The following is a 21,810-nucleotide window of genomic DNA, read 5'->3' as shown; positions in this document are numbered from 1 at the left end:
GAAACCCTGAATCTCTTAGGCCACGGGAATTCTCTTTCTTCCCCAATGCTTACTGTGCCTATGCAAAAAAAAAAAAAAAAAAAAAGTGGGGGGAACGCCAAACCCTACCACTCCAACACCCATACTTTTTCTTGTTTTGTTTTGATTTGTTAGTTTTTGACTTTATTTTCCTTCTCTTTTTCTTCCACTTTTCTCATTCTTTTTCACTCTGTGGTTATTATTTAGAGATTTATTTTTATTTTTATTTGCCGGGTCCATTTTTTTCTTTTTTCTTCCATTTTTCTTTTCTTTTTTTTCTCTCTCTTTCTTTTTTTGGTAGTTGTCACCACATTTTTTTCTCCCCCTTTTCTTATCCTTTTTATCTCCAATGACGGTAGAATAGATGCTCAATCTACAACAAACTGTAAAGTGGAGACCAGTTGCACTAGCATACTGGGGGGTAGAGGAGGGAGATATGGGATGCATACTGGGAACAGGGGCAGAGGGAGGACAGCACTGGTGGTGGGAATGCCCCTCATTCATTGTCACTATGTACCATAAATGATGCAGTGAAAGATTTGTAATGCACTTTGGTCACAATAAAAATGAAAAAAATATATTTGTTTATAGACATATATACTGAACTCCAAGAATTTAAAGCTCCACACACATACAAGCATATGCATTCACACTTGATTATATATTCAAGATATTAAACTGTAGCCTCAGGAGAAAGGCTCTGGGTCAAATAAAATATTTTTAATTTTATGAGAAGAGTCGTTAAGTTTTAGCAAAAGTTATCACGTTCTGAAGTTCTGAATAAGTAAATAAGATTTGTCTCCATGTTCTCCCACAAGAAATTTAGTAGTTCTACTAGATAATGTTCAAAGTCCTCTATTTGATAATCAATTATAGTACTTCGGGGAAAGAAGTAAATTCAAGGTATGACACTTTTAGTCCCACTATGCTACATCTCAAGGTAGAGAATGCCAGTTTGAAAGGGTGCTAAATAATTTGCCTGTCTCTCTCTCTAGCATTCTACTATTAACCTATAGGAGCGCACCTATGTCTCCAGACACCTCTCATGACAAAGGCCAAAGAAACGTGTTGTTACCTGATTCTCTCCATGGTTTCTCCCATTCTCAGCTTTGAAGATGGACTTGGGCTTGCGGGACTTGAAGTTGCCCATGCTGGATCTCAGCACCGCTTCCCCAAGCAAAGTCTGCTCTGCATGCTGCTGGGGCTCACGAGAGGGCAGTGCAGGCTCCTCTAGGAGAGCCCCAGTGTCGGGATAATTTTCTTTATTGTCTTCATCTCTAAAAGGGCAAAAGCCTTATTTAGAAAACTAAAAATTAAAAAAAAAACCAACAACAACCAAAAAATAAATAAATAAAAAGAACATAGCCATGCCACCACAATAAACCACTGTGGGAAGAGAGACTAGAAATATCCACGGCTTTGGGGTTTCTTTTTCTTTTTAATGATATTTATATGTTACCTTGCAAAAATTTTAGTGCAATAACTTTGAAAAAAGAACTTAGGAAATATACCTTGATGAGCAATCCTGAGTCCAAATGTAATACATTTATATATTCAGGGCTGGGATAGCACTTTTAACGTTTGCTTGCTAATCAGATTCAACACAATTCTCCAATGCTATTTCAGTTACCTTAATAAAAAAATATTCACATAATAATGCTCTTATTTGGGCCCAGAGAGATAGTACTATGGGTAAAGCATTTGCCTTGCACTACCTAACTCGGTTTGGTCCCTGGAACCCCATAAGATCTCCTTAGTTGCCTACAAGAAAGTTTCCTGAACACAGAGCCAGGAAGAAATCAAAAGTACATACAAGAAAGGCCCAAAAGTAAACCAAAACACCACAAGACAAAACAAAATGCTCTTAGTTGAACTAATTTGTCCCACTTAAATCTAGAAACATTTACTTTTTTTTGTTTTGTTTTTGTTTTTGTTTTTTGGGCCACACCCGGTGGTGCTCAGGGGTTACTCCTGGCTGTCTGCTCAGAAATAGCTCCTGGCAGGCACAGGGAACCATATGGGACACCGGGATTCAATTCGAACCAACCACCTTAGGTCCTGGATTGGCTGCTTGCAAGGCAAACGCCGCTGTGCTATTTCTCTGGGCCCTACTTTTTTATTTTGATTAGAATCTCACAATGTAGATCTAACAGAGATTTAACTACATGGATTGTTTTTGTTTTGTTTTGCTTTGCTTTTACAGAATCAGTATCATCATCCTCAACCCCTCTGGAAACTATATTATGCAATTATTTTAGAGTGGTTACTTTCCCCAGGTGGTGATTTTCCTCCTGCTTCCTGTCCAGCACCCATAAAAGGATTTTTGGCAACATCATCTAGGAAGCAATTTCTCATGACTCAAGGACCCATGAAGTCAAGAGACAAGACTAACAAAGAATTGCTCGGCTGACAATTCAAGATGTCTTTTCATAAATATAAAAGATACAACTTGCTAAGTGTTGTGTCAGTGGAGGATAAACTCCATTTAGTCTCAGGGAAAAGACCAAAGCAAACCCCGTGAGTAAAAATCCAACCTGTGATTAGGTGTAGGTAAGCAAGGCATAGGAAAAGAAAAATTACATGAAGCAGTTCATCTCAAGGCTCAAGACAGATTTAGTAGTGTCTGGTAAAGGAGAGCTCAAGAGAGAAATTCTTCAGGGTTAGTAACTGAAAATGAAATAAGAATAGAAAAGATCAAAATTATCCCAGACACTGTTTATATTTTTCCTTAAGGCTGAGTTTTAAAACGTCACTAATGGGTCTAGAAATCAAACACTGAAAGCTGCCTTAGTTCACTGAAAGTGGATTTCTGCCACTAGAAACTAATAGTAATCAAATATCCTCTCTAGTACCTGGTAGGGAAAAAAGTAATTTCAAATCTAAAGTTATGATTCTCTTCATAAACTTATTCTCATTAACATCTCAACTTAGTTTTCATGCTATTTTCAAAAAATTACAAATAACTTTTATACCTTGACTCGAAAGGTCATAGAGGAGAACAAAAACTTTACAAGAAGTTATCTCATTATAAAATTTTCTTCCTAAATACGAAAGTCATCTTTAGAAGCATATTTCAATCTTGCTATTGATTCTCAGAAGCTCCAAAATAGAAGAGTATAAATTGTGTTATTTATGCCATTACTTACTGTAACGTACCAAACAACGCATACCCAGTGTCCAGAAGAAAACAGTCTTATTTTCCACTTACTAGGTCACTTGATTTCTCCCAGCCCATCATCCATAAAATGAATGTTATCTTCAGTCTCTTTGATATATCTACCGTAGCAAACTGGCTCAAAGCCACACTCCAAAAAAAAGTGAGCTATTGTAACTTTCTCTGGGGGCCTTAGGCAAGCAGTTATTTGCAAAGAAAAAGGAGTTCATTTTTTGCAGTCCTCTCTACCTCCAGGATAAATTCCAAACTCCAAATACAAAGTATCTCTCTCTGTCTCAAACTTTTGAATCTAGTTTTGTTGACCTCAGGAGTTTCAGTTCTTACCACTTCTTGGTCTTCTCATTCCTACCCAGTTCTCAAAATTCCTGTCATCTTGAACCATTTGTTACTCCTTCCATCCCATGAATATTTTTGAATCAGATTTAAGTTCAAACTCTATCTCTTAGAGGCTATCTTAGTTTAAACCTCAGTTTCTCCATCTACAGGATAAGGGAAACATCCAGTTCTCTCAGTTGATCATATTAAACAATCAAATGTACATTCCAAGCTCCTTGGAATAAAGTAAAGTTGAAAGAAATGGTTAATTATTTTGTCATTATATCATATTGAATCCCTTTTGAAGACCAGCCCAAACTCCAATATATTTGGTATATAGATTTAGGCTCTTTTCTTTCAGATGTGAACATAATGGGAACATTGAGATAGGCTAATTAACTTTGTGTGCTGCCCTCCATGAGAAATGTTGTATTTTTAAAGATAAACTGGGTCTGGTTAAAAGACAGCATACGCAGAGTAGAAAAGAGCTTGGAAGAGACAAAAAGAGGAAGCCTGGTACAAAAACTGGTTTGCAACCTCCCCATGACTCTCCACCTTGTTGCCCAGTATTTTGGGACCTGTAATTGGCCTTCTTTTTGCTCATTTCCTTTGGCCCATGGGCGTTTCGTAAGCTGACCGACTTTATTAAGCAGCAGGTTGATTCTATCGGTGCCAAGCAAGTGGCTGTGCACTACTCTAAGCTGAATGCTTCAGAGTAGGACCAAACTGATGAAGCTGAGCTGCAAATAGAGAACTTCCAGAGACTTGCCCCCACGAGCCTCTCGGAAAGACCCAGGCCGTGGCTCTGCCAGTGACGGGTAAGTTTGCTGTCTGTCTGCAGCAACAACCTAAGACAAGCTTTGCCGCCCTTTTTCTCTTGCAGTCTACAGTAGAGGGGGAACTGTCAGGGACCTGACATAACTTTACTGTTAATAGACATTTATTGGGAATCTCTATATATTGGGCTTTATATTCAATGCTAAGAAAGGTATAAAAAATAGGAATGGAGCTGTGATGCAAGTGGAGGGAGTCTGCCTTGCCTGTGCTAGCCTAGGACGGACCACGGTTCGATCCCCTGGCGTCCTATTTGATCCCCCAAGCAAGGAGCGATTTCTGAGCGCATAGCCAGGAGTAACTCCTGAGCATCACCAGGCATGGCTCAAAAACCAAAAAAGTTAAATTAAATTAAATTAAAAAAATAATAAAATATCTCTGAAGAGCCGATCATTTGTTAGGAGATGTAAGAAATTAAGAACAAGTGTTTTGATTTCAAGGATGAATCTTCGACAGCAAATCTAGATTATTTTTGTGCTTGATAAGAACCTATAATAGTGGAATTTACCTGAGACTGGAGCAATCGGTCTGGTCTTCATGTAGAGAAACTATATCCTCGTCACACCTGGAATGAAGAAACAATGAAGTCACATCAGATCCACCGACTGGTACAGTAGCAGTAGAATTATACTATTATCTCAAAAATGGCATAAATATCTGAAAATTATCACCACTGTCTCCCAAACCAGCTTCAATCACCAATAGGTCTATCAAATCATGATACCAACAATGCCCTTTCACATGAATTTAAAATGCCGCATGTCAAATCAGGCTGGAGAGATGAAGTCCTGTGGTAAAGTGCTTGCCTTGCACACAGTCCACCAGGATTTGATCCCTGGCACCACATGTTGTCCCCTACACACCACCAAGAGTAAGCCCTGAGTAAGTAAGCCCTGAGTACTTCTTGGTATAGCCCCCAAAATAAACAAATAAATAAAAACTCAAAACCAGAAGTAACTCTCCTTTGTATCTCCTTTTCTTATTATTACCTTATTTTTGCTTTTATAAACCTTTTTATAAAAATATCTCTAAACACTGTGATTACAAACATGATTGTAGTTAGGTTTCAGTCATAAAAAGAACACCCCCTTCACCAGCTCAACCTTTCTACTACCAATGTCCTTCATCTCCTTCCTCCCCCACCCCCTGCCTATATTCAAGACAGGCATTCTACTTCTCTCTCTCATTACCATTGTCATGGTAGTATTTGGTGTAGTTATTTCTCTAACTGCACTCACCAACCACTCTGTGGTGAGCTTCATATTGTGGGCTAGTCCTTCCAACCCTCATTTCGGGGCATTATTACAACAATTCTTTTATTTTTCTTAATCCTTTGTATCTTCAATGCTCTGCTTCATCTAAACTAATAAAAAATTAGCAAAAATTTCATCTTATCTTAGTCTTGAGAAGACAACAACCATACAATACTGGTAGATTCTTTTGATTCAAAAGTGTCTATACTTGGTCTCAACCCTTTTCAAATCCCTTTTTCTTTTCATCAAACTCTTGGAATAGTTAAAATTATTGTACCTGGCTCGAAAGTACCTAACTCATCTATATTTTAAACAACTCCTGTGTTACACATCGCCTAGGGAAGTTGGAATAGAACTTTTGCTCACTCTAGTGTAGGAGGGGAGCCTTTGTTCCTGTTCTTAATCGTTTCTAGCCCACCTCACCCCACTCCACTTCACCCTGGAATGCTTTTTCATCTTCAAATCCTACGCCTCTTTTCACTACTCAAGTCAAGTCTCAGACAGTTCATGAATCTTCTCAGGTAAGTTCACCCACTTGCCATGATCCCACTTTAACCTTAATACATAAACCTATAGTTATCATTTTGAAATGTTGTTAACCAACTATATTTTGCTATGCACAGCTAAGGAATTCCTTGATACCTCCTAAATATTTAACGTCAATCAGCAGTACCAAGAAAATGAATTATTATATATTTTTCTAGATACATTGCCACATGTCCACAGGACTATCCAGAGAGCTCAATAAATAAAAACTCAAAAAAATTCTTGAAATGAATCACTAATTCTAGATCCTCAGCAGACCTGGTCACTAAAATTATTAAGTAAGTGTTTGTTGAGCATTAACTACTTTATAGGTGCTGCATTAGATATTGGAGTAACAATTTTTACAAACTCCTCAGAATTTTTTTTTTTTTGGTTTTTGGGCCACACCCGGCGGTGCTCAGGGGTTACTCCTGGCTGTCTGCTCAGAAATAGCTCCTGGCAGGCACGGGGGACCCTATGGGACACCGGGATTCGAACCAACCACCTTGGGTCCTGGATCGGCTGCTTGCAAGGCAAACACCGCTATGCTATCTCTCCGGGCCCCAAACTCCTCAGAATTTTAAAGAATTTATGTTCTATTCTCAATCTACTGCTGAAAGCATCCTTTGTAAAAATGTCACACTCATAAGAACATTTCATCAAAGTTATTAATTTTTCCTTCATCTTGTACTTTTATTTTACCGAGTTGCAAACAGTCTGGGGCCAATATTTTGAGGATCACTGCTTCTAAAAGACCCAAAGGAAAAAGACCTGAACCGTTCTTTGAGAAATCAATCTTTATCAACCAATGAACAGTCAAAAAAATAACTAAACAGGGGCCTGAGCGACAGCACAGAAGGTAGGGTGTTTGCCTCGCAGGTGGTTGACCCAAGTTCAATCGTCAGCATCCATATGGTACGCCAAGCTTGCTAGGAACAATTTCTGATCATAAAGCTAGGAGTAACTGATGAGTACTTATGGGTATGGCCCAAAACCCAAAAACATAATAAACATTTACAAACATAAAAGGTGCAATCACAACCTATTATTTATGCTATAAAAAGTCATATACAAACTGTATCTATGCCTTACTAGAAGATATGTGTGTGTGTGTGTAACCCACAAAATACATTGAAGAAAGCTTCATCTTCCTTACTATTTCTCTAAAATTAAAATCTTACACTGAATGAAATAAGCCAGTTAACCTCTATATGCAGAAAGGTTTTGTTTCTGCTGTTACTTAAAAACAACATAAGAAAACGTTTCTTTTAATAAAATGAACTAAATGTTCTGGCTTTCCATGTGTTTAACTATAGTAGCTCACTCAGTCTGTCTGAAACAATCATTAATGTAATGAATGCCTGAAAATAGCTAAGGAACCCAAAAGGGTTCCAACCGGGGCACACATGAAACAGAGAATCTGAGTAAACATTTTTTACAACAGAGTGATGTTTACTATAAAGTGGTATTTGTGACATAGTGACATTTGTATTAAATCTGAGTGACTTTTTTTCAAGAGTCATGCTTTCTTGCAAAACTAGATTAAAAGATTTTGCTCACAGCTAGTCTGGGTCCTCCCAGGCAAGACTTGGAAGTGAAGAAGTGATATGCTGGGGGCTGGAGAGATAACACAACAGTAGGGGATTTGCCTTGCACGTAGCTAATCCAGAACAGACGGTAGTTCAAATTCCAGCATCCCATATGGTCCCCATACCTGCCAGGAGCGATTTCTGAGTGCAGAGCCAGGAGTACCCCCAAAGCACCACCAGGTGTGACCCAATCCCCGACCCCCAAAAATAGAAGTGATATGCTAATTAGGGAAGCCTCTGGGCATAAAGAGGATGCTCTCTCTCCCATATGATCCAGCTATATCACTCCTAGAGATATACCCTAGGAACACAAAAATACAATACAAAAATCACTTCCTTATACCTATATTCATTGCAGCACTATTTACAATAGCCAGACTCTGGAAACAACAAAGATGCTCTTCAACAGATGAATGGATAAAGAAACTGTGGTACATATATACAATGGAATATTATGCAGCCATCAGGAAAGATAAAGTCATGAAATTTTCCTATACATGGATGTACATGGAATCTATTATGCTGAGTGAAATGTCAGAGGGAGAGAGATAGACACAGAACAGTTTCACTCATCTATGGGTTTTAAGAAAAATAAAAGATATTCTTGCAATAATTTTCAGAGACAAAAGAGAGCAGGGTTGAAGTTCCAGCTCACTAGATGAAGCTCACCACAAAGAGTGATGAGTGCAGTTAGAGAAATAACTACATTGAAAACTATCATAACAATGAGAATGTATGAGGGAAATAGAAAGCCTGTCTAGAGCACAGGCAGGGATGGAGTAGGGAGGAGGGAGATTTGGGACATTGGTGATGGAATGTTGCACTGGTGAAGGGGGGGGGTGCTCTTTACATGACTGAAACTCAACCACAATCATGTTTGTAATCAAGGTGTTTAAATAAAGATATTAATTTAAAAAAAAAAGAGGATGCTCCCTGAAGTGGATCTTTGGGTATGTGAATGAGTGAAAATGCCAATGAAGAAAACCAAGGGGGGTGGGCCAATCAGGTCTCTGTATTTTACAGAAAAACTTCCAAGAGTACTGGGTATAACGAATGAGGACATTTTTTTAGTGATTGTGTCATTATAATGCCAAAGACAGGCCACCACCAATTTGGCAGAGTGCCACAAGGGAAAGGAGGTGCAGACATGACCTCACATTGAACTGTCAGAAGACTGACACCCTCCAACAGACCAGAGTTCCTGTGTTGCTGGAACCAGATAGCTGATACATCAGAACCTGCCATCAACTTCAGCTTCCTCTCTGACTCCCAGCAACACTCTGCAGTGAGACCATTGGTGAACGAACCCAATGTAGTACTGTATTAGATGTGATATTAGTATTATATGAAATATACTATAAATAGTAATATAAATTAATTATATTAACATTGAATGTAATATTACAATAATTATGATAGTATGATATATACATGTAATATTGTATTAGTCTTAGGGTTTAAATAGTGTAAAATTGTGTTCCAAATAACAAAAGTATGATTGCATGATGTATTCTCCCTGGTCACTGTGTCAGCATTTGCCACCAATTCCATTCAGTCCCACTCCTAACAATTGCATACATAAATGTGGCCTTGTTATCTACCATTAGAAGCAACTATTCATGTAGACTATCTGAACTTTGTAATGTGAATTAAAATACTTTCAAATAAAAGTAACCTGTTACCTGAAAAAAAAGAAAATCAATGAATAACAGAAATCTAGAATTACCCAAAGAGTTAGGGTTCAACCCAAGGTTTAGTACTAAAGCTTAACAATACTTATTGTCTGGTGAATTGGAAAGAATGTAAATGCTCTCTTTGATTTATTAATCTTTCTTCTCAGTGTACAATTAGTTAAAAATAGAAACTCAGCATCAGAACATAAAAGGTGCACTTGCTTTCCAAAGTCTGAGGTTGGACATAATTAGGTGATCTAAATGAAAGGATATAGGCACAAGTATAGTGATCACTCAGTAAAACACAAATCCAAACACACAGATAAAGAAATACATTTGATTTTCTTTCTGGTATTTCTGACCTACATGTATAAGCTCTTTGGTTTAGTTGGGTTTCTCTTTGCTTTCAAGATCAGATTCTATGAGATTCTATGCTATTCTGGTTGTTTTGGTGGTTCTATACCCAAGTTTCCCAAACAAAAGTGAAATACAGATCCAATTGTAAAGCAGAATTCCACCTCTTCTAGTGCAATGTTTTGCAAACTCGAAATTGTGAGCTGCTGGTGAGTTTTCAAATTAGGTAGTAACTATAGCATCTTGCTATTACTTTTCTAGAGAAGCAATGAGAAAATGTTAGTATACTAAGGATTAAACACTGCATCATAAAACTTCTTTAAATTATGTATACAGAGGTTTCTACTATGTGAAGGTAGAATATTTCCATTAAACCTTTCCTTTCCAGAATGGTGTAGAATGAAGAAGCAATCAACATTATTTATATGGAAAATTTTAATTTTGGTTTTGGTTTGATACCACACCAGCTGTGCTCAGCATTTCCTCCTGGCACTATTCTCAGAGATCACTCTTAGTAAGACTCAGGGGAATATGTGCACTGCCAAGGTTTAAACCAGAATTGCCAAGAGCACCTTAACCTCTGTGGCCAGGAAAAAAATATTTTAGGATTTCAAGATCTGAGAAAATAACCTACCAAATTATGTCAAATATATCTGAAAAATACTTCCATATAGATAAAGAGATAATGATACCATAAATATACAACCTTATAAAGCATATTCCTGGGAACTAGCTTGGGAAGAACACATGTTTCTCAGGCTAAGCTCAACTTCTAAACTTACTACAAAATAAATGCTGAACATAATTTTTGCTTTCAACCATTTGGAAATGTAGAAATTCATCTGAATTCTTTCATTTAGCAAAAACAGATACTAAATACTTTAGGTCTTTCCTAAAAGTGAAATGATACTTCTTGCATTTTATTTTTTTTAAAACTTTTTATTGATTGATTGGTTTTGGAGTCACAGCTGGCAGAGATCAGCACTCAGAAATTGCCCCTGGTAGGCTGGGAGACGTATGGAATGCCAGGAACTGGGTCCTGCCCGGGTGGGCCACATGCAAGGCAAATGCCCCACTGCTGTATTATCTCTCTGGCCTCACTTCTTGCAATTTTAAAATGTGGGGTAGGATTGCAAGGTATAATGTACTTTTTCTCATATGTGAAAAATTCCTTGATATTGGCTTTAGAGATGTGATAGACTCAATTATACTAGCAAGGAAAACAAAAGTAAAAAATGAGCAAATAGGGTATAAAAATGAAAAATATATACTTCAAAATCAAAAGGAAATTTTCAACATGAGAGGTGATCTTACATCTGGCAAAGGATTACTCTCTAAAAATTATTTTGAAAACTCATAAACTCAACAACAACAAAAATAAGCACTTGTATTAAAACATGGGCAAAGCTTAGCAGAAGAATTTTGATTGTGAGATTACCAGTTTGGTCCCCAATAGTGCCGAAATTGCTGAGAATGATTCCTAGCAAGCACCATAACAAAAGAGGTGATTACCACAACCAAGCATAAAATCCTGGCAACCAGCAGTATAACTAAAGTATGTTAGCACCTAACATCAGAGTAATGCCAACAACAACTAAGAAAGGGTAGTAGATGAACATAAAGAACTCAACACCCGTATCTCTAAAGAAGACTTAAAAATACTGGATAGGCACATGAAAAACTGTGAATCAAATCTTATTATTGTGGAAATGCAAATCAGAAGAACAATCATATTTACCTCATACCTGCAAGAATGTCTTGTACCCAAAAGACAAAGAAAAAATATTAGAGAGATGCAGCGCAAAGGAAACCACCTATCCTGTTGTGGGATTGGAAATTGGAGAAGTCACTATAGAAAGTAGTAAGAAAATTCCTCAAAAACTTATCCATAAAATTTCTATGTGATCCATTATCTATCTTCTGAAAATAACACAAAAGCATGAGTTCAGGGAGAAAACAAAGCACCTATGTTCACAGTTGCATTATTTACATTAGCCAATAAAGGGGAAATTGCCAAGATCTCGTCAACAGACAAATGAATAAAGAAGATGTAATATAGTCACACAATGATAAACTACCCAGCTACACAGAAAAGATGAAAGCCTGTCACTTGCAACAGTGTAAATAGACCTAGAGGATATTAAACTTAGAGGGTATAAAAGTAGTTGTAGAAAAACAAACTTGTACAAGTTTGCTTATATGTGGTAAAGGGAAAAAGTAAATATATAAACTAAACAAACCAAGCAAAAATTTGTAGACTACAAAACTAATTAGAGTTTATGTCAATATCTCTCCGGAGAGCTGAAGAGGTTGTGCAATTGGTCAGTCATTGGCAAATGGCTGAGCCCCTTACAGTCCTTGACATTAATTATAGTTTTCCTAGCACTGCCAGGAGTGGTCCCTAACATAGAGCCAGGAGTAAGTCAAAAGCACCAACAAGTATAAATCCCCCCCACAACAACAACAAAAAAAAAAAACCAAAAGGACAAAACAATAATATGAGAAAACAAAAGAGGAAAAAGTTTAGGTTGATTAAGATGGATCGATTACATGTTGAACTTAATGTAAACTTTTTGGCTTTTGTGTCACACCCCCAGCTCTGTGCTCAGGTACCAGTCAGATCGATTTCCGAGTTCCTGCCTGTTCTTTGGCCCTTTGAGCCATCTCCCAATCCTTTAACATGTTAATTGTTCAGTATATAGCCCCTCAAATTATAGCATGTATTTTGTGCAATGTTACATCAATTTCTTAAAAAAATGTTTTATCCTTATTGCCATTGTAGTTTAATATTCTTGAAAGGCGTCTCCATTAAATTATTTCTTTGAGGTTCTCATGAACTAAATTCTATGTTCCAATGCTTTTAATTTGTGGTTTCCCAGATACTAATGAATAATTTGTCATGACAGTCATTTCTTTGTGAAATGCTCAGGGTTGTTCCTTTTTACTCTCTATAGATCTGTGCTCTCTGAACCACAAACAAGGAAATATTGTACAAAACTTCACAACTCATCTTCTCTTCCATTATTTCAAGGAAGCCTGACAATGCTTTGAGATGAGGCAGGAATTACCCTCACAAGAAGGCTAAGGAATTGTCCAGGATTCCACAAGACACATAACAATGAGTGAAAAACAATGTTGTTTCTTCTCTACCACATTAAGCCCAGAAAAAGACAAACCAAGTATTCTCTTAAGTTTATAGTCCCAATGGTTGGCAAGAGTGGGAGAATGAATCATTTGTCCAAAGAATGGTAGTGAAAGGAGTCTCTCTTGTTTAACTGGCCACAATGAAGAAGACACATGGTGGTCATAGAGAAAAGGGTTGTGTGAGGATCTGAGGCATACAGAATTGGTTCCTTAAAGGCATGGTTCAAGACTATGGGCTCTAGGTGTTTCTTTGAAGTGTGTAAAGAACCACTTGTGTTAGCACTTCCAGAGGCACCTGATAAAAAAAATTAGCAGCCTCTGGCTCTACCCCCACCCAGCCCCAGATCACCTCTCTGAAAGCTGGGCTGGGGAATATAAAGTTTTAAGGCAGGTTGTTTGTATCTCCCCCAGAACTAGCTTCTTAAATCTTGATTACTAACCTAAATAGTTTATAAAGCCTAAACCAGTGCTAGATTGACTCCAACACAATCTTCCATCCTGGGTTGGAGGACTTCGGAGGAAAGCCTACAAAGCCATATTTTTCTCAAACCCTAGCCTCCTTTTCCCATTGTTAATGATCACCATTTGGTGTTGGGAGCAGCTCATTTGGAAGACAACTGATACACAGAAGGATTTATTGTCAGCCAGACAATATCAAGTAACAGTTTTACCAGGCCAATGTAGGAAATGACCATGGAAAAATATCTGTACAGCAGACACAGAAGACAAGGCCAAGACCATTCTGATCTTGAAGAACTTGAATAGAAAAAAAAATTAATTGGTCAAGAACTGCAAAGACAGTCACAGGCTTGGAAAAAATTAAGAGGAAAACTTTCTATCTCTGTGTCTCTCCCAATTCCCCTTTCCTTTGATTCTTATTTGATTCTTCCCTCCCCACTCACCCTCCAAGCTGGTCAGGCAGAATCCTCTGAGATTAGATTATCTGATATCATAATTTATTTTACAATAGTGATGACAACTTGAATACACCTCCCAAAAGCACAGACTTTTTCATCTCTATTATAAAAAGAGTCACCATGGGACAGGAGAGATTGTATAGCAGGAACTTGTCTTGCATACCCAAACCTAAGTTTGATCTCCTGGTCGCCCAAGCACCACCAAAAGTAAGCCCTAAGAACTGCCCAGTGTCACCATGAGAGGCCTTTATCCCCAAAGAAATCACCTCTAGCTGGAACTTAAGCACAATAGGAAACTAGTGGACATGAGTAGGAGGGAAGTGAGGATGAAAGATGAGGCTGTTTTCTTGTGCCCAAATTGCTTCCTTTGCCATGACCGCACCCAGACACCTACTGAGCACCTGCTGTGACTTTTTTTGGTCGCACATAATGGTCCTTTTGGCTTTGGACTCATGCCCAGAGAGCCAAGCAAAAATTAATTCTTAATTCTTAATCCTAAATATAGGAGAAAACATGCTTCTAGTCATTACTGGTCTGAAATGAGTCTCCTCTCAGTTGTGTCATGCCTATTTAGCTTTAGGTATATTTTCAATATGGTCTTTAGATTTTGGGATTAGCCAGATGGCATTCCAATTGTCACTAGGTGCCTTTTAATATAAATCACTGTCACTTCTGTGAAAGCATCAACAGTATCTTATGCAACCAGAGCTCCTTGGGAAGTAGCCAATGATGAGGTACCAACTTTGCCCAGCATTAATGCCCCCCTTTTTATTTAAAAAAAAAGTTGTTCAGATGAATCCTGTAACTGTTTCCAATTTTAAGTTGTTCTGTCTGAGGTTGACTAGTTGAATTTGGCCAGTGGAGCTCTTCAGAGTCAGCTCCTATGTACCTGATGAGAAACAGGGACCAGTGTTTTGAGCTGCAAATTTGGATCCTCTCCCCCTTCTCCTACTCTAGGAAAATAAAATTGCTGTACAGTTACCAAGCAATTTTACTAATGAGATGCTAGGTCCCCATGACTATTATATATTGCATCTTATAATGTCAACTCTGGGTTTATGCTTTCAAGTGACATCACTTAAGTGATCCCCAAAACTTAATAGTAAGAGAGTAGCACATCACATAGAGGAAATATGTAGGGAACAAGAGGGCCTCTGAAGCCCTGTGGAATCTTACTCTCTATTATTTGGTCATTGAAAAGTGGACTTGAAACTCACACTATATTTTTACTATTTATTCACTTTTTAAGGAACTTCATAGCAAACTATTTCCCAATTACTAATAGCAACATACTTGTAGCCTATTTAGATATATAGTTGAGTACATAATCATATCTATTTTTTCCTGAAAAGCTGTCTAGAGAATCTAGACTTTGATCAAAAGGTCCCAGAAGTAAACACCATGAATTAGACAAGAGAAAGATTTCTAGGTAAAGAGTATATATTTGATACCTCTATGTAAATTAGCATAGAGTAATATTATCATAATATACTATATTAATTCTCAATGTGTATGTACAGTATAGCGTTGTGAAAAAAATATTAAGAAAGGGATGGCAAAGAGTTGAAATCACAAACTATGTGCATCTATGGGGAAAAAACTGACAATTGGCCTTCCTTCCGCATTTAAACCTGTTAAATGTACCAGTTATCGAAATCAACAGCTTTAACCATGGACAGATGATTCATTTCTCCAAAAGCCAGACCTCTGAGGTCAGAATGCAAAAAAAAAAAAAAAAAAAAGACAAGGGCGGGCAAGAAAAGTTTACTCTGCTGTGCCTTAAAAATCTGAGGATAAGTTTAGCTTGTTTATCACCGGCTGGGATTCAACTTAAGTCATTTCACATTCTTTTCCTCTTTGCTGTCAATGTACATAGCACACTCCACGAAAACTGACACCAATGTTGGCAAAATGCAACAAAGCTGCTTTTCTGACAAATCAATTTAAAAAAAAAAACAACAACCTGGAACTCCAAGAACACGTATGTTGGACGAAATTGAGCTTCCTTGCAAGCAATGAGCCTCTGTTCATTTTTCTACTCTGCCCTAGCTGCTAAAAATAAATAAATAAAATAAAATAAGGTATATTTCACCCTGCAAAAATATTCTGGGCCCCATCACTCAGCAATGTCTCGAGGTTCTCAGTCCCAGGTTCCAGGAGAACAAGGCATGCATGTAATAATCTGGAGAGAGACTGGAGAGGGGGAGGAATTGGGGTCCTAAACACACCTTCCATGTAGTTGCTTCCAGAAGGGGGAAAAAAAAAGCATGCAAGTCTTAGATTGAAATAGCAAGAAGGACTTACTCTGTTACAGCGGTGCTGCTGAGGGATTTATCCTGAAGGCTGAAACAGAAACAAGAAAACATCAGCCAAGTCTGGCCGGGGAGCCGTCTCCCTGATTGCTCTCGGGGACTCAGGGCACACACACAAACATGGCATTGCCAGGCAAGTCTCGGGGCTCGCCCAAGCCCAGCCCAGCCCAGCTCAGCTCGCTCTACCTTGGGCTGCTTTCTGCACATGCTCGTAACGACACCCCCAGTAGGGGCCCAGCAGCACCACAAAGCACGAACCACAAAGCCTGGCTGTCTGGGAGGCTGCGGGGACTGAGCTGGGCGGGGCCCAGAATTGCGGGGGGGGGGGGGGGAGGGCGGCCTGGAGACACCCCGGGACTGGGAAATCTCCTGCCAAGAGCACCTGGAGGGTTTTCCCCTGCGACCTCTGCCCAGGGTGCTGCGTTGGATGGATTGGATGCTTGGGATGGGTGATGGATGGATGGGTGATGAATTTTGGATGCGCCCCTCCAGCAGGCATTCCCAAAGGCTGGCTAGAAGCACACCCCACTGTCACTGTTTCTGCCTAGGTGCTGAAACCCATCCCCAGAGACTTCCTTTCTTGCAGGCATCCTCTTTTCTTAGAGCTACAACCTCCCCACCCCCCAACATCAGTCATCCCCAGGGATGGGGAGGTTCCTGAAGATTTATTTGATGAGGGTTGGACCAAGAAAAGCAATGGGAGATGAGATGCAGGGGGGTTTGCTGCTGCTGCTTCAGTGTGTGTGTGTGTGTGTGTGTGTGTGTGTGTGTGTGTGTGTGTGTGTGTGTGTGTGTGTGTGAGTGTGTGTGTGTGTGTGTGTGTGTGTGTGTGTGTGTGTGTGATTGCTCTGGGGAGAGAAAGGGGTGGATCTCTGCTTGCAATCGGCCTGCACCCTATATTTCAATCCCCAAGAGGAAGCGCCCAGCAGCAGGGATCCAAACTGTGAATGAGCCCACGCAGGGCAGGGCGAGTGGAGAATTGATTTCAGAATTTAGCTGTTGACTGGAGGGTTAAGGGATGGGGGAAACTACAAGAAGTGGGGTGTCCTACATTCTAGGTCCTCAGGCCTCCCCAATTTTCATTCCTAAGCACCTCTTCAAAGGATAGCAGAGTAAACTGAGGAGAAGGGAAGGCTGCCCAGGGCTATTTGTTTTGGGGGAATAGCTGCCCTGCCCCTCTTTTCGAGGTTGGCTTCTCCTGCCGTGCTGACCTTGATAAGGAATGAATGGTCATCTGTGAAAGATTTTGATTCAGAATCTTGAATTAGATGATGCTTATCTTCCTCCCATTTTCATCTCTGCACTCCCAGAAAATATTTTTAGTCAAACTATGTAAGCAAAAATAACTACAAAAAATTTCATGAAATTTGGGAGATGATTAGGAAAATTACACAAAACATGATATGAACTTTAGAATGGCATGTGGAGGCTTTTTTCACCCCAACATCACCCAAGGATATTAAATCTATAAGAAAGTGTGTTTAACTTTGTAGTCACTATTGGTTAGTCGCAGACATTGTTTGAGTTACATATTAAATTGCATATTTTGCCAGTCTGTCCAGAGAAAAGACAATGCCACCATTTTTATGCTTTACTGCATTGTGAGACTTTAATAACTTTATGTTTAACCTAAGTTTCCTTATACTAACAATTTTTTCTAAATATCTATAACATTCAAAATGCTCTTAGAACCCCAAACATCTAGTTCATGCTTTCATAAATAGATAAACTATCATATGACTCATTTATTAATCAATTAATATATCTCAAATGTAGTCCTATGTTTGTATGAGTAATATTTTTTAACTTTAAAAGTTGTTTTGAAAAAAAAATCAACTTAATTTTAAATTATTTTTTGGCAGCCTTTGCAATTTTATTTTCTTCCTTCCAAATAAGGAGTTAAGTAAAATCTTAATATGGCTCGAAATTCTTATTAAAATAGTTTAGAAATATTCAGCTCTTGAATAATTAAATATATAATATATCTATAAGTTTCGAAGTCAACTCCTACCTCATAGCATACTCCTATCCTAAGCATTACCTCTTTACTATCTATATATTTTTAATATCTGGTCATTATAAACTAATTTCTGTCATTTTTATTTTTTAGTTTTGTTTTTGTTTTGGGGGCTACACTCAGTGGTGCTCAGGGGTTACTCCTGCTTCTATGCTCAGAAAATGCTCCTGGCAGGCTCAGGAAACCATATGCGGGGGTGCTGGGAATTGAACCCAGGTCCTTCCTGGGTAGGCCTCACGATGCCCTACTGCTATGTTATTACTCTGGCCCCCATTTCTATTTCTCTGAGACTGACAAAGTAAGTCAGTAGTCAGTCTTCTAAAGATACAAAGGGTTGTCAGTATTTAAAATATATTTTATTTATTGTGTGTGGCACTGATTCTAAATGTTTGCATGAAGATTAGCGTAATGTTTTCTTGTCTAAACATGCTCAGCAATTCATTCAGAATGGAAAATTTATACTTTCAGTTAAGCACAACCTGTAAAAGTATATGACATAAAGTGAACTCTTTAAAAAAAAATAGAAAATTCTGACATGAAAATTCAGCAATATTTACAGAAATAAAAAAATAGAGTGCTGGGCCCGGAGAGATAGCACAGTGGTGTTTGCCTTGCAAGCAGCCGATCCAGGACCAAAGGTGGTTGGTTCGAATCCTGATGTCCCATATGGTCCCCCGTGCCTGCCAGGAGCTACTTCTGAGCAGACAGCCAGAAGTAACCCCTGAGCATCGCTGGGTGTGGCCCAAAAACCAAAAAAAAAAAAAAAAAAATAGAGTGCTTAAGCTCATGAATCATATAGGCCAGAATTTAATTTTAGTATTCTTATGAATAGAAATAATTGGTTGGTATTAGTTGATAATAATTGAAAAATGTAAGTGACTGGAGCTATCGAGATAGCACAGTTTGTCTTTCATGTGGCTGACCCAGGACAGACCTGGGTTCTAACCCTGGAGTCCCATATAGTTCCCCAAGCCAGGAGTGCTTTCTGGATGCATAGCCAGGAGTAACCCCTAAGCATCACTGAGTGTGGCCAAAAAAAAAAAAAAGTAAAAACATAAGTGATAGAGTGTGGGGGAGGGACCAGCCTTGGTTGAAATGATACTGAGCACATGCTTTGCATGAAGAAGGCCCAGGTTCTATTCCTGCCATTATATGCTCCTCATCCTAAAAGTTATAGAAATAATCTTAATTTCATAACAGAAACAGACCCCAAAGTATCACAGGATACGATCTCCTAAAACATACAAAAATTGAAAAACTAAAACTATTATTTCACAGTATACAAGAAAATTAACTTTTAATTCTTAATTTTCAAAATTCCTGAAAATATTTATTTTCATTTGTTTTTATTTTTATTTTTTTATATTTTATTTAAACACCTTGATTACATACATGATTGTGTTTGGGTTTCAGTCATAAAAGGAACACCACCCATCACCAGTGCAACGTTCCCATCACCAATGTCGCGAATCTCCCCCCTCCCCACCCGACCCCTGCCTGTACTCTAGACAGGCTTTCCATTTCCCTCATACATTCTCATTATTAGGACAGTTCAAAATGTAGTTATTTCTCTAACTAAACTCATCACTCTTTGTGGTGAGCTTTCTGAGGTGAGCTGGAACTTCCAGCTCTTTTCTCTTTTATGTCTGAAAATTATGATTGCAAGAATGTCTTTCATTTTTCTTAAAACCCATAGATGAGTGAGACATTTCTGCGTTTTTCTCTCTCTCTCTCTGACTTATTTCACTCAGCATAATAGATTCTGTGTACATCCATGTATAGGAAAATTTCATGACTTCATCTCTCCTGACAGCTGCATAATATTCCATTGTGTATATGTACCACAGTTTCTTTAGCCATTCGTCTGTTGAAGGGCATCTTGGTTGTTTCCAGAGTCTTGCTATGGTAAATAGTGCTGCAATGAATATAGGTGTAAGGAAGGGGTTTTTTATTGTATTTTTGTGCTCCTAGGGTATATTCCTAGGAGTGGTATAATCACACCCATTGATTCTCAGAACTTACTCCCGGCTCTGCATTTCTAATGGACTCAAGACCATATAAGGTGCCAGATCTGCTATGTGCAAGGCAGATGCCCTACCCACTGTATTATCTCTCTGAACCCTAATTTTTTTTACCTTAAATCAGGTTAGAAATTTATCTTTATTGGGTATGGGGGTTTGGTTTGATACTTTATCTGCTAATTTGGATTAGAGCCAGACTGTTTTACATTAAGTTGTGTTCATAAAAATAAGCAGAAAATTTCACATTAAATTCTAAAAGTTCTAGACTAGGGTAGAATGTTGGCCTTTCAGATGGCGAGGAAGAGAAAAAGAGGATGAGTGTGTGGTTGGGAAAGGAAGGTAGAAGGGAAGAGGGGAATATGGAAGACGAAGTGAAAAAGTTACTTGGTCCAAAATAAATTTTTGAGTTCACAATGCAATTTATTCAGTAAAGAAAACATTTCATAATTTTTAATTGGCTTCCCAAGATTATTGAAGTGAAACAGTTTTTGGTTTAATATGTTACCCATTAACCTTATGTAGAACTATGAATTTTGGATAGTTTCTGAGTATATCAGGAAAGATGCAAAACAGTTTAATTGGTATCATCAATGTTGAGCTAATGAATAAATGAGCAAATGATATTATATACTTCTTGTTGTCCTATGGGTCTAAACAAGATAGTCACAGTCACTACAATGTTTTTAGAGAAAACAAGTGTAAACAATGCATAATGTGTATATTATATATAAACCCTATTTCTATTTTGTAAGTAGAATAAATGGAAAATTGCTTTGCTAGATTTGATTATGGTTAATTTTCTTACAAATCAAAGTGTCAATGTTGTACTTTTTCCATGAGAGTTCTTAAAACTAGCACTTAAAAGTCAGACTTATTAACTGTTGTCTTTTTATTATACAGGAATATTTTTCAATAAAACAACTTGGAGATAGACAAAATATAAACCAATGACAGTGTAGGGTCAAGGAAGGAATCTCTAATGTTCCCAGAGTTTGAAACTCATTACTAAGCAGTATTTTAATCTTGAGCAATCACTGTCTATTTTCTCACTAAGAAGTTGGAGACAAATATGATTTGTCTCATAGATTCCAAGAAGTATTTGATGAGCAAAACCAATGACAAAAATGTCAAAAATATTAGCTAATAATATCATCATCAGTATTACAATAAATAACAGTATTGATTAATTATTATTTATCATGTTTATATTATTATATTTATTATTTATTATATTTATATTATTATGCATTTATTCATTATTTATTAACAGAAGAGGTTTCCATGGGATGAACAAACTGCCCTGCTGTTTTTTTCTAAGGTAGTAGAATTAGTAGTTTGTTTCAGAGTAGTAGGGCTTATATATACCTTTTTCTATTTCCAATTATCTTACAGACTTACTGTCAAAAGTGTCTCATTTTTTTAGGACAATAAAAGTAAAACAACTAAGTTTGGAAGGGCTACTCTTATTCATTCCATTCAGAATGGCTTTGTACACACTTTACAACACCTTGATTTTAAAATACTCATACATCCCCGGAGTAATAGACAATTCTGAGAAATCTCTTTCTGCAAGACCCAGCGGCAAGAAGCCAGAATCTTTACAATGCCAGGAAGTCAACACTGGCCAGCTCTACTGGCCTGAACTCAATAACTTGTAGCTTCC

At 37.9% G+C, this 21,810-nt stretch overlaps 1 protein-coding gene across 2 annotated transcripts in view; it reads right to left on the bottom strand.

Annotated features, from left to right (window-relative positions):
- Positions 1 to 16,255, bottom strand: part of FAM13C (family with sequence similarity 13 member C) — a 135,021-nt gene extending 118,766 nt beyond the window's left edge. For both annotated transcript variants that reach the window (XM_049790522.1, XM_049790523.1), the window contains exons 1-3: positions 16,102 to 16,255; positions 4,851 to 4,907; positions 1,094 to 1,295 (exon numbers count right to left, since the gene is read on the bottom strand). In XM_049790522.1, coding sequence (XP_049646479.1) covers positions 1,094 to 1,295; positions 4,851 to 4,907; positions 16,102 to 16,163 — 321 coding nt within the window. In that variant the 5' untranslated portion in view covers positions 16,164 to 16,255. The remainder of the gene's footprint in view (positions 1 to 1,093; positions 1,296 to 4,850; positions 4,908 to 16,101) is intronic.
- Between the last annotated feature and the right edge of the window lie 5,555 nt (positions 16,256 to 21,810).

Source organism: Suncus etruscus, chromosome 17 (assembly GCF_024139225.1).
Source record: "Suncus etruscus isolate mSunEtr1 chromosome 17, mSunEtr1.pri.cur, whole genome shotgun sequence".
Classification (NCBI taxonomy): Eukaryota; Metazoa; Chordata; class Mammalia; order Eulipotyphla; family Soricidae; genus Suncus; species Suncus etruscus.
This window is presented reverse-complemented; position numbering and strand designations above follow the sequence as displayed.